This window comes from Jaculus jaculus, chromosome 12, assembly GCF_020740685.1.
Source record: "Jaculus jaculus isolate mJacJac1 chromosome 12, mJacJac1.mat.Y.cur, whole genome shotgun sequence".
NCBI lineage: Eukaryota > Metazoa > Chordata > Mammalia > Rodentia > Dipodidae > Jaculus > Jaculus jaculus.
Window position 1 is genome coordinate 43,856,355 of NC_059113.1, and position 18,376 is coordinate 43,874,730.

The window sequence follows — 18,376 nt, forward strand, 5'->3', positions numbered from 1 at the left end:
ATGAAGGATAAGTTGTTGCATGTGGCCCCTTCTACCACTAAGAAAGAAGCACAATGTCTAGCAGGCCTACTTGAATTTTGGAGACAGAACATTCCTCAGTTGGGCATCTTACTCTGTCCCATATACCAAGTGATTCAGAAAGCTACTAGTTTTCAGTGGGGCCCAGAACAACAGAAGGCTCTTCAACAGGTCCAGGCTGTTGTGCAGGCTGCTCTCCCCTTTGGGCCATATGATCCAGTGGGTCCAATGGTACTTGATGTATCAGTGGCAAATAGGAATGCTGTTTGGAGCCTTTGGCAGGCCCCCATAGGTGAATCACAGCAGAGGCCCTTGGGATTTTGGAGCAAGGCCCTGCCATCATCTGCAGACAATTATTTTCCCTTTGAGAGACAGCTCTTGGCCTGCTATTGGGCTTTAGTGGAAACTGAACATTTGACAATGGGTCATCAAGTTGCTATGCACCCTGAGTTGCCCATTATAAGCTGGGTGTTATCTGACCTACCAGGCCATAAATTTGGATGTGCACAGCAGCAGTCCATAATCAAGTGGAAGTGGTATATACCTGATTGGACTTGAGAAGGCCCTGAAGGCACAATTAAGTTATAGGAGGAAGTTCCCAAATGCCTGTGATTGATACTTCTGTAACAATGCCTTCTATTTCCCAAGCATACATGTATAGCATCATGGGATGTGCCCTATGATCAATTGACTAAGGAGGAGAGGACAAGGACATGGTTACAGATGGTTCAGCACATTATGTGGGCACTTCCCAGAAGTGGACAGCTGCAGCATTACAGCCCATTTCTGGGACAACTCTGAAGGACTGTGATGAAGGGAAGTCTTAACAATGGGCAGAACTTTGGGCAGTGCACATGGTTGTGCAGTTTTCTTGGAAAAAAAAATGACCACATGTGCAGTTATACAAGGATTTATGGGCTGTGGACAATGGTTTGGCTGGGTGGTCTGGGACTTGGAAGGAGCACCATCGGAAAATTGGTGAGAAGGACATTTGGGGAAGGTGTACATGGATAGAGCTCTCTGAATGGGCAAAGGATATAAAGATACTTGTGTCCCATCTTACTACTCATCAGAAGGTGACCTCATCAGATCATGACTTTAATAATCAACTAGATAAGCTGATCTGTTCTGTGTATAGTTGTCAACATCTTTCCTCAGCCACCCCTGTCAGTGTCCAATGGGCCCATGAAAAATATGGCCATAGTGGCAAAGATGCAGGCTAAACATAGGCTCAACAATATGGACTTTCACTAACTAAGGCTGATCTGGCTATGGCTACTGCTGAGTGCTAAATTTGCCAGCAGCAGAGACCAACTCTGAGCCCCTGATATGGTAGTATTCTTCAGAGTGACCAGCCAGCAATTTGGTGGCATGTTAACTACATTGGACCACTTTCATCATGGAAAGGGCAGCATTTTGTTCTTACTGGAATAGATACTTATTCTATTTATGCATTTGCCTTTCCTGCATGTAATGCATCTGCCAAAACTACCATCTTTGGGTTTACCGAATACCTTATCCACCATCATGGCATTGCTTCTGACCAAGGAACTCATTTCACAGCCAAGGCAGTATGGCAGTGGGCTCATGATCATGGCATTTACTCATTTTACCATGTTCCCTACCACCCTGAAGAAGCTGGCTTTATAGAATGGTGGAATGACCTTTAAAGAAATAGCTACAGAGCCAAATAGGTAGCAAGAGCTTGGAGAAGTGTCCTCTAGCAGGCTGTATATTCTCTGAATCAGTGTCCTATATATAGTACTATTTCTCCTATGGCCGGATTCATGTGTCCTGTTACTATCACAGTGCTTAAGAGACCAGACTCTGCCTTCACCTTACAGGCAAGGTGGTTGTGCAACACAGTGCTTAATGATGGTATGTGGCCCTTAAATAATTTATGACCTTAAATGTCATAAATTGAGATTTTAGAGATAATTCCACCTAAATATTTCTTGGATATAAATAACATGTGTATCAACTTCCTTCTTGGCATTAGAGCAAAATGCCTGACCAGAAACAGCTCAGGGAAGGAAAAAGGTTTAATTTGGCTTAGGATTCCAAAGGGAAGAGTCTATCATGGTGGCCTGGTAGAAGCCAATAGCCAATGCCACATCGTTAGATCTTCAGAGAGTGATTAAATAGAAAGAATAGCAAACAAGCTTGGGCTGTAACTCTTCAAGGTTTGCCCCCAGTGACATACTTCCTCCAGAAGGGCTCTACCTCTTAAAAGTTTCACAATCTGCCCAAACAGCTCTACCAACTGAGGGTTAAGTATTCAAATATATGATCTTATGGGGAACATATTATATTCAAATGCCACATTGTCTAAAAGTACCATGTGTATTTAATGTTTTGAAAAAATGAGATATACATTTGAATAAAATTAATACACAATTATGAATCTTCCTTTTTACTTTACTTTAGCTTTTTCCTTGGCACCTATGACTAGAAGTTAGTAGAGAGAGAGAATTCATTTTGCTACTAGTAACTTAGCTCAACATGACAGTCACTATGACAACTACTTCTCAAGCTGACAGTGACAGGTGTCACTTATGCTTCACTGTCCATGACCTGTAAAACCCTGATGAGCAAGCTGAGCCATGTGCTGGTGTGTTTGAATGTTCAGAGAGGCACGAACTATCATAAATTTTACACTCTAATGCAAACGAAGCACCTCTTCTTTAAAGCACCTTCTGGTCTTTAAAGCACACAGACTCAAACACTCATTTATTTTTTTTTTGGTATGCCAATTAAGATTTTTTTTTAAATTTTTATTAACATTTTCCATGATTATAAAATATATCCCATGGTAATTCCCTCCCTCCCCACCCCCACACTTTCCCATTTGAAATTCCATTCTCCATCATATTACCTCCCCATTACAATCATTGTAATTACATATATACAATATCAACCTATTAAGTATCCTCCTCCCTTCCTTTCTCCACTCTTTATGTCTCCTTTTCAACTTACTGGCCTCTGCTACTAAGTATTTTCATTCTCACACAGAAGCCCAGTCATCTGTAGCTAGGATCCACATATGAGAGAGAACATGTGGCACTTGGCTTTCTTGGCCTGGGTTACCTGACTTAGTATAATACTTTCCAGGTCCATCCATTTTTCTGCAAATTTCATAACTTCATTTTTCTTTACAGCTGAGTAGAACTCCATTGTATAGATGTACCACATCTTCATTATCCACTCATCTGTTGAGGGACATCTAGGCTGGTTCCATTTCCCAGCTATTATAAATTGAGCAGCAATAAACATGGTTGAGCATGTACTTCTAAGGAAATGCGATGAGTCCTTTGGATATATGCCTAGGAGCACTATAGCTGGGTCATATGGTAGATCAATCTCTAGCTGTTTTAGGAACCTCCACACTGTTTTCCACAATGGCTGGACCAGATTGCATTCCCACCAGCAGTGCAGAAGGGTTCCTGTTTTCCCACATCCCCGCCAACATTTATGATCATTTGTTTTCATGATGGTGGCCAATCTGACAGGAGTGAGATGGAATCTCAATGTAGTTTTAATCTGCATTTCCCTGATGACTAGTGACGTAGAACATTTTTTTAGATGCTTATATGCCATTAGTATTTCTTCCTTTGAGAACTCTCTATTTAGCTCCATAGTCCATTTTTTGATTGGCTTGTTTTATTCCTTATTATTTAACTTTTTGAGTTCTTTGTATATCCTAGATATTAATCCTCTATCAGATATATAGCTGGCGAAGATTGTTTTCCATTCTGTAGGTTGCCTCTTTGCTTTTTTCACTGTGTCCTTTGCGGTGCAAAATCTTTGTAATTTCATTAGGTCCCAGTGGTTAATCTGTGGTTTTATTGCCTGAGCAATTGGGGTTGTATTCAGAAAGTCTTTGCCAAGACCAATATGTTGAAGGGTTTCCCCTACTTTTTCCTCTAGCAGTTTCAAAGTTTCCGGTCTGATGTTAAGGTCTTTAATCCATTTGTACTTAATTCTTGTGCATGGCGAGAGAGAAGAATCAATTTTCATCCTTCTGCAGATATTTATCCAGTTTTCAAAACACCATTTGCTGAAGAGGCTGTCTCTTCTCCAATGAGTATTTTTGGCATTTTTATTGAATATCAGGTGGCTATAGCTACTTGGGCTTACATCTGCCTCCTCTATTGTGTTCCACTGATCTACATGTCTGTTTTTGTGCCAGTACCATGCTGTTTTTGTTACTATGGCTCTGTAGTATAGGTTAAAATCAGGTATGGTGATACCACCAGCCTCTTTTTTGTTGCTCAGTATTATTTTAGATATTCATTTTTTTTATTAGTTATGTACACAGTGTGTATACAGTCATGTTGGTACCATTGTTAGCCTCCTCCCTGTCCTTCCCCCTCCTCAGGGACCCTCCTCATTGGGGAATATGGGCCTTGAATTGTGGGGTGAAGGAGATAGACATAGAGAACACTCAACTCTTACTAAACCAGATATCCAGAAACACACACTCATTTTTGTCTAACAACAGAACACACTGAATTACTATTACCCTGTGAAGGAAGTTAACCAACTCAGCTAAACATATATATATGTATATATATATATATTTCTTTTTTCTTTCAAAGCCTCAGATATAAAGAAAATAAGAGAGATGGCAATCAATGGAGGGAGGGAAGGCAGAAGCAGAGGGAGACAGTGAGAGAATGGGAGAGAAAAGCAATGTGTCCTGGCAGTTAGTTGGAATTTCTGAGTGGGAATTGAACTACAATGGTGAGTGTCAGAGTCATATTCTTATTAAGAGGAGTAAATGTAGGCATGATACATTTTTCAATGGGAGGAAATGTCATAAAATTATAAGTGAACCAGGCTGGAGGGATGGCTTAGTGATTAAGGCATTTGTATGCAAAGCCAAAGGATCCAGGTTCAATTCCCCAGGACCCACATTAGCCAGATGCAAAAGGGGAAGCATGCATTGCTTGCAGTGGCTAGAGGCCCTGACTCACCCATTCTCTCTCTCTCTCTCTCTCTCCCTCTTCCTCTTTCTTTGTCAAATAAATAAATACAAATAAAATATTTTAAAAAAATTAAAAGTGAACCACCTCACTCATTTTGTTATCATTAAAATGCAAACTAAAGCTGGGGTAGTTTGGACTATTTACCAGGTTTCAAAATTGATTGGTGTTGGTAAAACCATGCCTTATATTTTTCAAACTTCCCTTTTACATGTGGGATCTTGAGGGCCAACTATAGCTAAGAAGAGAAATATAATGTCTGCTGTATGTAGTAGAAGACTTTTCCAGTAGATAATGGAGTAACTACTCAGGTTTTCCCTACTTCCTTGTTGGAACTATTTACATTCTATGATGGTCAGACCAGTGAGGGGTGGTCCATCTTCCCAAGGACAAGTTCATCAGGAGAGTTGCCCTTTGCATTGATGAGCCATTTATGAACAGTGGCAGTTTCCAAAGAAATCAAGAAGCCACCTTGGAATGTATAGGTGGAAGAACTGAGTGGTGTATGCCAGACTGGCTGGAGAATAAAACCATTGGAATTTGCATGTTTCAGGACGAATGTGCTCCTAAGGCTGCAGGAGGGCACACCTGAGCAAGCCGAAGTGGAAGAGTGATTAAATAAAACATAATTTATTTTTATTTTTTTATTTATCATTTATTTTGTTTATTCATTTATTTTGTTTTTATTAGCTATGTACACAGTGCAGATGCAACCATGTTGGTACCATTGTAACCCTCCTTCCTATACTCCCCCCTCCAAAGGGACCCTCCTTGTTGGGGAATGAGGGTTGCTCATTGTGGGGTTAAGCCATCAGTTATGGCGAGGATGCAATGTCTCTGTGTATAATGTCCCAATATGTGGCTCTAACAATCTTTCTGCTCCTCTTCTATGAATTTCCCTGAGCCATGTTGGGGTACTTTTAGGTCTACTTCAGTGATGAGGTCTTGGGAGCCCCTATGTCTGTAGATATCTGGCTTGGTAGGAGTTGAGTGTTCTCTGTGTCTATCTCCTTCACCCTTGTGCTGGTACCAGGTTAGGCAAGGAAGCAGCATTATTATTCATTTCCCCAATTTCTCTATGATTTCAGCTGGGGACCTGGTGAGGTGCAATGGCTGATTCTCTCCTCAGGTTTTGCATCCACCTGCAAAAGAGAAGCAGATTCTCCAATAGAGAGTGAAGTCAGCACCAGATAAATGGGATAACCATTATTATTTTAGAGAAAATTTAAAAAATATGGGCCCTCTTGTAGACCACAATTTGTGGGAGCTTGATAATGGAGAGTGGGCTTGTTTTTTTGCATATAGTTCTGACTTGTTTCCAAGATCTAGCTATGGGTTCCGTTCCACTGAGCAGTTCCATTAGCCAAATCAAGAGCAGTTGGTTATCCACCATGGCTGTGTGCCACTATTGCACCTGTGTGAGCATCATGTCCGTTTGTTTGCTGATAAGTAGCTTAGACCATGAGTTGCTTGGACAGATGTTGCTCATTTTCCCCCAGTTTCTCATGTAGCACTTGACAAGCTAACTGTCTGGGGACTGACTCTCTTCCAGCTTCCACCCAGGTCACTCCATGTTCCATACCAACAGCATATGGTGTATTCAGCAATAGGGTCTTACCATTAACCTTTGGTGGGTCATCAAGTATTCTGACAGAAATCTGTCTTCTTATGGAAAACTTTGAAAGTCTCTCTGCTCAACAGCTCATTGTAGATACTATCTGCATGATGGTATTGGGAATTATAGGCCAGTGTCAAGGGAAAAGAAGGAAAATGATAGGTAATATAATAGATGCCAGAGACGGCAAGCATGCCATTTCAGGATCATGAGGAATCGAGTGCTGAGGAGCTGCTTGACACAGTTCCAGCCCAGCTGTCTCTTCCTTGAAGTCTGATGTGGCCCCTCTATAGAAAAATCTTTGGCTCTCTATGCTACAGAAATATGTGGTCTTCTGTATAATGTTTGTCTTTCTTTGTCTTTCACTTGGTATCCCAATCTCTAAGTTTACTTTTCCAGTAAAAATTGGTGTTGGTGAAGTGTTGGTCAATGTTTCTGAAAGAGGCGCTGGCATAGAATTGGAAAAACAAGAAAATGGGTCAAAGATAATTGTTTTCCTTAAAGGCCTTAAAGAAAGTCAGGCATGGAGTACAGTACACTTAGGACGAAACAATGAACCCCCTGGAACAATGTAAAAATTGTTATATGACTAATTTTTCTAAATGGTGGCAATTTCAATTGACTCTTTACCAGAAATCCTTACAGAAAAACAACCGAAGTCAGAAATAATTCAATTGGGGGGAGGGGAGGGGCAAAGTCTAAGTATTGGAGGACTGTGAAAAGGAAAATTCAAAATAAATAATTAAAGGATAAATGGATCTACTGGATCAGTGATTAATGATGGGAAGCCCCATTTGTGGTTGTTTTGCCTGTCACCTTTAATAGAGTAATTAAAAGTAGAAGTCCAGGAAATCACAAGTGCTTGACCGCATATACATGGGGAAAATGTGAAAATGGTTAATCATTACAGGGGCCTGACGACTTTACTTGAGGTGAATAATTATGGGATTGTTTGATGATAAGGAATAACAAAAAGTTTCTATGAATTTTGTGAAATTGTACATTTCTTTAAGTTTGCTCTTGCATGACATGATCAGAAAATAAAAGACTGAGGCCAAGAGCTGTGGCAGAGAAAAAAAGAAAGAAAGAAAGAAAAAAAAAAGAGGGCTGGAGAGATGGCTTAGCTGTTGAGCGCTTGCCTGTAAAGCCTAAGGTCCCCGGTTTGAGGCTCGGTTCCCCAGGTCCCACGTTAGCCAGATGCACAAGGGGGCGCACGCGTCTGGAGTTCGTTTGCAGAGGCTGGAAGCCCTTGCGCGCTCATTCTCTCTCTCTCCCCCTCTATCTGTCTTTCTCTCTGTGTCTGTCACTCTCAAATAAATAAATAAAAAATTAAAAAAAAAAAAGACAGAGAAAGACGGAAAAACTCAGCTGCCTTCAGCTGAGTTTAGTCTGTCAGCTTGCACCAGAACTTGACTTTGAGTCATTATTTCGCCACTCCCTTTCACACCTTTCTTCGGGGACCCTATTTCAAGCCAGGGCTGGACCCCGACAAATAGAGAAAGAGGGAAGAGGGAAAGAGAACAAGAGAAATGGGAGAAGATTAAGATTAGTCTCCATAACACCTTCTCCAGGGCCCTGTGATTCAGGTGTTCCCTCTAAAGGTGTGATGAAGGTTCAAACCATTCAGTCTGTCTTTTAAGATTTAGAATTTTAACTGACACAAATGGCAATGACACATTATATAAAGCTTTAAAAATATTTAATACAACTTTACTCACTGACTAAGGAGTTCTTATAAAAATATAGTCAGTGGTTCTTCAGAAGGCTCTCTTAATAACCTCTCTGCATTATTTCTCTTTGGTTTTATGATGCATTACTCAAGGAAAATACAAAAAAAATAGTATGTTCAGTGTACTTTATTGTAATTGTTTGTGCACATTCTCTCTACTTGGGCTGCCATCTTCTAGGGTCCATGGCCTCTGCTTTGCTTATTTTGATCTCCATGAACCTAACCAAGTTCAGGCATTGGGCAGGTGCTTTGTAAATACTTGCTAACTGTGCCAGTTTTACAACCTACAGTGACACAGATGGTACTGGATGTAGAAGCTAATCAGGGTAAGTTACGGCTTGTCAGGAAAATTTTCTAGGACAAGATTTATCAGTTTACCACAGAGTTCTAACCTTGAAAGTGGATTATTTCTTTACAGCCTTAACTGGCTCAGTTTCTGCTTGAAGCAGCTATACTGGAAAGTTTAGTGTTTACATCCTTTTTATTTCTTCTCTTAATGCCTTACACCTCAGGTATATATAACATGGCAAGTAGAAATGTAGTGCCATTTACCTATACTTCCTCAGTGCCTATAAACTTGTGAGAACAAATTATCAGAAAAACATGAGATATAGCTGGGTGTAGTGGCATATGCCTTTAATCCAAGCACTCAGTAGGCAGAGGTAGGAGCATCGGATGAGTGTGAGGCCACCCTGACACTACATCGTGAGTTCCTGGTCAGCCTGAGCTAGAGGGAGACCCGATCTTGAAAAACAAAACAACAACAACAACAACAACAACAACAACAACAACAAAAAAGTACTATGAGAATCTAGAGCCTTCATTGGGTCCAAGATTTTCCTCCTTTGAAGGGTATAGGACTCATCAACATGAACTATAATCCCCCCAGATTCAGTATGATCCAATTTCTGAGAGCACAGACATAACATGGATTGTGTATTACAATTAGCTGTCTTCCCTCATTGGTGACTGTACATGTTTGAGGCTGGGACGACCACCCAACAGTGGACATAATTGTTCATTTTTATTTGAGTTAGCATATACATTCAGTTATCTTCACAGGTCACAATGATGTTAGCCTGAAAAACATTTTAGCATGAAATGTGAGGTTTTTCTCACCACTTCAGACCCTTAGCAGAGAAGGCCATTGCTACCTTCTTCTTATACATTCTTTACAATAGTTTGTGTGTACCCAAGAATATATATGTATTAACCATCTGCCCAATCTACAAACTTAGCCATGTTATTTTTTTATTAAAATAAATCTTTACCATCATTAGCCCATTGACTGCAAGCACATGTAACAAGGCACAGATAAGTTAAATAATTGAAGTTTTATGGAAAGGTAGGATCTATGTGCAGGGTTCAAGAGCAACACGCTATAGCAGGGCAGTCAAGTGACAAGTGGTAGATGGAATGTAGTAGTTGCTGTCTCATGAGCGGGACTAAACACTCAACTAAAACAGTTGATGGGTTCATTTTGACTTATAGTCTTGAGTGGAAATTTCATGGTGACAAGAAAGTGTAGCAGAACAAAGGCTGGGCATCATATGCCACAGCATCTGGGAAGTAACACAAAAGGTGAGTTAGGTCTGGCAAGGAGGAGCTGGGATATAATATCTTCAAATCCACCCCTAGCAAGACAACTCTTGCAGCAAGTCTCCACCTTCCAAATTTCTCCCTGTTGGGTCTTGAGTATGAGGCTTAATTGTAACCACATGAAGCTATGGGGGACATTTCATATTCAAACTATCACATGGAGTATATGGTGGATCTTGGCTGACTAGGTGGGGGACATCAGAGTAAATTCAGCCAGATGTGGTCATATTTGTACCATGTTTCTCAGAACTCTAGTTCCTGGGTCAAGAGTCTGTACTCATAAAAACAGATGAAGGTCCCTGTCACTCTTGCAAAGGATGCTCAGCTGAGCTGATTGTCCTCTGAGAGATTCTCCCAGGAAAGTTGTGTGCTGATAACAACAAGACAAAGGAAGACAGGCTGGGATTCAGGTGTCATGAAGTACACATGTTATTACTATCTACCCCATGCCATAAATAATTACAGTAGCCATGCAACCTTTGAAAACATGCCCACCAAAGTATATTCAGGCTGTGCTTATTGTTCAAGAACCTTGGCTTGAAGAACACTGTGTTCTCACTATTCGTGCCCATCCCAGGACTTGACTTCTTTATATATATATATATCAGAGAGAGAGAGAGAAGGAGAGAAAATGGGTGCACCAGGGGCCAGCTGTAACAAATGAACTCCAGACACATGCATTATTTTGTGTGTCTGTCTTAAGTGGATCCTAGGCAATGGATCCTGGGTTCTTTGACTTTATAGGCAACTGCCTTAATCACTAAGAAATCTTTCCAGTCCAGAACCTGACTTCTTATCTACCTTATAGTGTTATATCATTGAAGAAATACACACACATATTGTTATGCCAAAATACACTTTATTAAAAACAATAATAAATGTTTCATTACACTGACAAAGGACAGTGGGGCACTCATAAAGAGAGCATTCTAGGGCCCCAGGAAGATGTCTGGGGCTTCTCTTTATAATTTCTTTTTCAGGATCTATTGTTAGGGGCATAGTGTGGATGGTCCTATGGTTTGACTGAAAAGTTTAGTTATATAACATTTTCTCCACTGTGTATATTACATCGCACGATGCATCTGATTTTGATAATATGTATGCCCAGTTATACATAAGCATAGGATGGAAAACAGGGATTTCTCCATAAAAGTTCACTTACTGGACACAGTTTGCCTTACTGTACAATACACCCTAAACCACTTCAGGTGCATGTCCCCTTGCTGTTCTGATCCTGGAGCCATTTAAGAATATATTTGAATGGATGCTACACATGAAGAATAGTTAGTTGCCAAAGAGAGGAGAAAACTAGTTCATTGTGTGGAGTGGGTGAGCATGCATTTTGGTACCAGTGAGTGTTCCCAGGTTACTAACAGGTTGCTAGGTGCATTGTTGAGGAGAACGGTATGTTTACTGCTCAAGCCAAGCCATATCCCAGGTGGCTAAATTATTACCTGTGCTCCTCGGGCTAAATAGCCCTTCCAAAAGATGCACAGCCATGAGTAAAGGCTACCAAGGAACTTAATTCAAATTCACCAGATATTTGAAGACCTATGCTGTGCATGGATCCTGCCCATGACAAACATTCCAGAAGTAGGGGCGGGCGGGGGGGGGGGCACATATGGTACTAATTCATAGGCAAATTTTGAGGTGCTATGGGTAGAGAACTTAATTAAAATTAAATGTCTTGTGTGGTTGCATATGTAGATGAAGATCCACCGGATATTTGTAGGGCTGCTGAACTCCAAATCAATCTGTTAACATAACTCTTGTTGGGGAGGGCAGTGATTGTGCATGAGAATTCCAAGGCATATTAGAGCAAATAGCACAGAACTTTCATTTCTCTTGGGGTCCTCACCTTGCAGTAACCACCAGCTAAAAGGGGCAAAGATTTATGGTAGAATGACAGAAAATTCTAGGAAAAAAATGAATGAAAAAGGTAATAATAATTAATTTAATAATATGATATACTTGGCAAAATAAATGAATTTTATGGCTAGAGTAATCCTGACTTTAACATTAGCTCTGCCCACGTTTGCCCATGAGTCAATGAATTAATCATCCAAATTCTTGTTTCTTTATTGCCCATATAAAAATGCCAAAGTATCATTTACAATATCTACACATCACCATTGCAGCACATCCTCTACTATTAGCCACCATGTGTGGCTGGGACAAGACTTCCCACGAATGGAATGTGATGATCTAGGATGTGTTTTTGCACAGGCAGGATGGGGGCTACCTTCATACTGAGCTTTTTATTACTATTTTTTAAAATTCATTTTGTAATAACTTGCCTCTAAGGGAGATGCAGAGGTGCTTACCTGCCATACATTGAGCAAGCTGGCCACCAAAAACTGGGAGATCTGCTCCATGTGAGCTCAGAATCTAAGGATGGAAATCTGCCACTGAAATGGGGAAAGCTGTGTTGAGTAGGTCTTTCTACTGAGCTTTCCACCAGCATGAAGCTTGGTATGATGTCACCCAACATCTATAACCTTCTTGCAAGTCATTGCTCAGTGTTTGGAAAGTCTACAAAAAGGCAAAATCACCCACGGAACCATAGATATGATTTTTTAATTCAAGCCAGCAAGAAATCCTTGGGTTTCCCTGCTCCTGCTCTGTGTGCCATGAGTCTGAGAACACATGTTAATTATTATTTGCATGTATATGTGTGTACATGTAAGAACCATGGCTTAAAGCAGACTAATGTATCCATACTGTCCTGTGTGTTCATGGGTGCCCAGGTGCATGAGTGTGTGTGAGTGCACATGCACCAGTATGTACTTGTGGAGGCAACAGGACAACCTTGAATTTCACACCTTAGGAACACTGTCTACATTTGTGGAAACAAGTTCTCTTATGGGCCTGGAATTCCTCTACTTAGGCTAGATGTACTGGCCAGTGAGCTTCAGAGTTCTGCCTCTCTCCTCCCCAGTGCTGGCATGATAAACACAGTATACCATGCCTGGCTTTTAACATTTGCTAATTATTAATAATGATTGTGATGTAACTTCTTCAGGTAAATATTGCACTTCATTAAAAAGTTATTATAAACACCTCCAACCACACCTTGTCAGAGACTTAGATGTATCTGCTAAAATAAATTCACACACAAAAAAATAGAAATCTAAAATTAAATATTTAATTAGAACTCTGATTTGCCTTAAAGATAGGTGGCATTGCACAGGCTATATTACACTCTCTTTATAATTTTTTTTTTGACAAAAAAAGATACTGTTCATTTTAACAGGCCACTTTAATATGAATACATGTTGAATAGGATTGGGATTGAAAATCAGCTAGAGATGGTTCATTTTACATTATTGGGAAAATTACAGTTTTGTATTGTAAAAACATTTATTTTTAACAATTTACCTACATTAATCAAAAAATTACAGCATATTTAATAATTTTACAAATTCTTCATAAAAAATATATCTCTGTACAAAAAGGTCTTTTGCACCTACGTCGAGACAGCAGCGTGTGGAGGGACGGGAAGGTGGGTAGCGGTGACAATGGATTTTCCTGATCATAATGCCAGCTTTCTTTTCCCCCCTTGTTTTAATAAGAGCTTTTTTGTTGTTGTTGTTTGTTGTTGTTTACAAAATATCTTACAGAAGAAAAAAAAATTATTGCAGCTAGCCTGAAGGCAAAATGTGTGAGACAAGCAGCTTAAACAGCTTTGAAGCACATAACCTGTCGCAGGGCTTTCCCCTCCCCGTGCTCTGGTTGCTTGGGGGAAGAAGGTCTTCCACACCTCACCGCGCAAGGCGTGCTTGACTGCCTTGGGGATGCTCAATGCCTCAGAGACCTGGTGGGACACTGCTCACATCCTAGAAAGAGACTGGACTGGACTGTCTCCTGAGAACTCGGCTCTCAATGTTTCTTTGTTGGTTTTAAATTGCAGGTTCCCATCTGGCAGCTATAAGACAGTTTGCACACAAAGGAAGAAAACACTCATCTGCTATGTGGCTCCTTGTATGTTTGTATGTCCCGTCACTGCAGGACTTCAGAATGTCACTGACCAGCAAGTGGGTCAGGCATGTGAGGACAGAGACAATAATTCAGACTCTGTAGTCAGCATTTTGCACCTAGTCTGAATGACTCAAACTTAGATATGTACAATATATATATATGTATATATATACACCTAATATATATATAGTGACCCTGTTCTCCCATGTGCACCATGATCCTGGGGCCTTCTGTCTTGACCGTTTTATTTGTTTCAGCTCAGAGAGTGTGCTCCTGCTGTCCCCATCCAATCCTCCCATATATATAGTGGCCAAGGTGTCACAAGGAGAGGCCAGAGCCCTGATATGTGCCCCTGGTAAGGAGAGTTGGTTGGAAAGGGCCAAGAGAGGCCCACTGAACACTCAGAACACTGACTTCCAAAGCTATTAGCTATTAGCCCAGTGGGCTTCTTTTCCCACTACTCACTGAGAAGACCTGCATTTTAAAATACCCACTAGACAGATATCCATCTTAAAGCTAAGGAATGAATGTAGTCACCACAGCAGGTAGAAGGTCAAGGTGACATCCTGATGATCCCAGTCTGGAAAGTGCGAAGGGGAATTTTCAACATCTAGACGATGTACTGAACATCAAATAATAAAATAAGCATTATCTTTCCAAAAATACTTCTATCAAACAAATATAAATAAAAATAAAACATGATCTTCACTTTGAATTGGTTACAACATTCTCATGGTCCTGCCTGTCTTCTCCCCATGCTGTTTATTTTAACCTTGTTGGAGAGCATGACCTTTCTTATTTAGGCTGCAATGTGTAGTCTACCTGAAAGGAATTTCAAGCTGGAAGCATCATTGAAATAATCTTGCTGCAAATAACTCCAAAACATGAAACGAAAGGCAAAGTGACATGGAAAGTAGATCATTTGTATATGTGTGTGTGTGTGTATGAGAGGGGTGGGGAGAGAAAGCGAGGGAGCACTCCCCTTACCTCAAGAGGAACAGTTGCTATTTTCACTCTGAGTGATTTCCTCTGAGTCCACATTGTGGCTGTGGCATAGTCTTTCATTGTATTATGAGTGACATCACAGAAAGAGAAAGGATATGAGTGCATGAACTACCTAAAATAAATTACTATTCACAACTATACACAGCAAATAGCAGTTGCTGTGAACCCCTGCTGCTGATTAGTAGTTAGAGACAAGTGAACAAAGATGAGACCGAAGGGGGAAACATGGGAAAGAAAAGGCCTCTTTTTTCTCATTAGACACCTTCAATGAATTCACAATGCATGTAGCTAGTAGCAGTGAAAATAGAATAAGTTTCTTCACTATGGTATTTCCATTTGAACTCTATGCTGAATCAGGGGATTCTTCCCCTTACACTCCAACTCAACTGATGGTCGTGGGATGTTTATCTTGATGTTGCAATATAAAAGGATTCTTATATACAGTGGATGGTGTATATAAACCCTGTGTACATAGTTTTATTTTTATGAGAATCTTATTCAGTCATTCATAACATACTAGTGCAAAAAAAGTTGTGCATCAAAAATTCTGCAATGAAATAGCTGACTCGGAGATTTGGAAATGTTCTTAGTGATGGACATTCAGTAAAGCCTGGAGGTCCTCGGAGCTCATCTTTGTCTCAGGCAGGGCAGAGTGAAGCAAGTGTACATATATGCATTTACCAGAAAGGTGTTTTCTTCAGGAGAGCTTTTCCTTTCTTGGGGAATTAAAAAAAACAAAAAGAAAAAAAAAAACACATATATTGATTCGCTACCATTTTGTCACCGCATCAAAGGGTGTCACCACGTGCTCAGAAGACTACATTGAAAGGCATCCCAGCCACACAGAAACACCAAAGTCTGAGGCATTGAGTGCGATGTGTCTGCAAGACTCCTCTGTCTTCCTTGTGCGTGCCTTACTTTCCAGTGGGAGCAGCAGGATTTCTAGACTCCACTTCTGAAATGACGATGTGTTTGCTGTTTGAGCCTCAGAGGACTTGGCCGCTACTGAGAGGAAATTCCCACTGTGTTATGCCAGCAGACGATGGTCCAGGTTGTGCAGCAAGGCAAGAGAAGGGAAAGTGGTCTATGGCACCAAAGGGTTGCTGCTTGTCCATCAGAGGTATGGCTATGAATCAGTCCAATTGGGGCACTGAGGGCTATACCACTGTACACACTGTGTTCAGAGTCGTGTCAAACCTCACAGCCTTGGCTTCTGTGGGTTTTAAGTTTGTATCATACATGGGGTTTTCAAAGGAAGCTTGTCCATTGCTGCTTTCATGACCAGCATAGCCATTGTACTGAACTTTTGGTCTTGTTCTGAAGGGAAAAGAGCACACATCATTAGAATTCTGATTTCAGTAAGACAGTGGGGTGGTTTGAATGAGATCTTCCCCTAAGCCTTATATTTTTTAAAATATTTTTTATTTGTAAAAGATTTTATATATATATATATGGAGAGAGAGAGAGAGAGAGAGAGAGAGAGAGAGAGAGAGAGAGAGAGGAGAGAGAGAGAGAGAATTTGGCACTCTAGGGCTTCTAGCCACTGAAAATAAACTCCAGACACATGCACCACCATATACATCTGGCTTATGTGGGTACTAAGGAATTGAACCTGGGTCCTTAGGCTTCACAGACAAGTGTCTTAACTGCTGAGCAATCTCTCCAGCCTGCCTTATAGATTTTGAATGATGGTTCCTCAGCTGGTGGCAATTTGGGAGGCGCAGCCTTGCTGGTGAAGGTGTATCACTGGGGGTGGACCTTGAGGTTCAAATTACCCCAGATTGCCAGTGCTAGATATCTCAGTATCTTTTTGTGAATTGCTGTGGCAGGATGTGAGGAATCCTGTTCTTTCTTATTGTTCTCCACAATGATGAAACTTCCCCTCGAAATTATAATCTGAATCCAGCTGCTTTTGGTCAGGTATTTGGTCCTAGCAATGATAAGGAAATTACAAGAAAGAAGCATCCCATGAGGCCTTCCAGGCTCCAGACTGACTTCCTTCTACAGCAGGAAGTACTCTTGAGAGCTAACGCAGAAGGGGAGAGCATAGCTGAAACTTCACCATCCCCAACTGCCTAAGACTTGGTGGTTGAGGATACTGGGGAGATGTCTGTAAAGTGCTTTCTTTCTGTGTAAGTATAGGGAACTGAGTTTCATCTCTACCACCCACATTCAAAGCTGGGTTTGATGACATGTATCTATGATCCTACCACTGGTGAGGGGAGACAGAAGGAAGTTTGAGGCTTGCAAGATAGCTAGTCTAGCCAAATTGGTGAGTTCAGTGAGATATTTTTCATATATATATATATATATATATATATATATATATATATATATATATATATACATGCATGTATGGGATATGGAGGATGATATTCAATTTACCCTCCATATACATGTACATACAAATGTATTTGCACCCCTCACATATACATGACAGATACAAACTCATGGTTGAGATTATAAGTACAGTTTGAAAATGAAAATGATTTCCATTATGAAAGCTTTATCAAGTTTTTGTGTGATGGTGTTTGGGAACTTGGGAAGCTGTCAAAGGCAGGAGTCAGAGAGAGTTTTGGTTTAGATATCCATCATTCACAAATTTTTGGTGAAGTTGCTTAACTCTCATTACTTTGGGAAGAACAGACTCATCATGAAGATCAGTCATCACCCTGTGGGATGACCTCCTTAAGACAAAGCCAGGTGAGTTATAACTATAAACCTTAACTTCACTGACATTACCAGAATTTACTAAATGTTGGCAAATTTTACAATACAGTGACCCTCTTCCTCTGTGAGTTAAAAGTGAACCTGTTGCTGCTCTCACTGATAGCCAGAGAAACTACTCTGTGGGCATGACTCAAAACTCATAAAAGAATGAAAATAAGAGGCTGTTGAGAGCTCAGCACTAACGGAGACATCATAATCACACCTGCAAAGCTCAGGGGAAATTGTGGAAGAGGAAACAGAAAGAATGTATGAGTCACAGGGTGGGAAGGAGTACTTTGGAGCACTCTTAACATGAACTGACCTCTGTGCATCTGTGACCTTACAGTGGTTACAGGCACTCATGACCTTACACAGGACCTGTATAATTTGGATCCCACCATCATTTTTAGCATAGATGATAAATAAGAACCAAAAGAAGGAGACATCAAAACAGAAGGGTTACTTGGGAAGAAGAGGGTACTCAGTGGAGTAGGAATAGAGAGGAAGGTCAAAAGAATGTGATAGGAAGCTGGGCATGGTGACACATAGCATTTTAAATCCCAGCACCCATTCAGGCAGAGGTTAGGATGATCATTCCGAGTTCCAGGCCAGCCTGGGACTACAGTGTGTTCCAGGTCTGCTTGGGCTAGAGTGAGACCTTACCTCATAGAAACCACACAAAGAAGAGTTTAATAAGAAAGATATATAATCAAATTATAATATATTTGTGTATTAAGA

The 18,376-nt window shown here is 40.6% G+C and overlaps 1 protein-coding gene across 4 annotated transcripts in view; it reads right to left on the reverse strand.

Annotated features, from left to right (window-relative positions):
• Positions 1-13,069: 13,069 nt before the first annotated feature.
• Positions 13,070-18,376, reverse strand: part of Csmd1 (CUB and Sushi multiple domains 1) — a 1,843,561-nt gene continuing 1,838,254 nt past the window's right edge. For all 4 annotated transcript variants that reach the window (XM_045131039.1, XM_045131041.1, XM_045131040.1 and 1 more), the window contains one exon: positions 13,070-16,246. In XM_045131039.1, the coding sequence (XP_044986974.1) occupies positions 16,087-16,246 (160 nt within the window). In that variant the 3' untranslated portion in view covers positions 13,070-16,086. The remainder of the gene's footprint in view (positions 16,247-18,376) is intronic.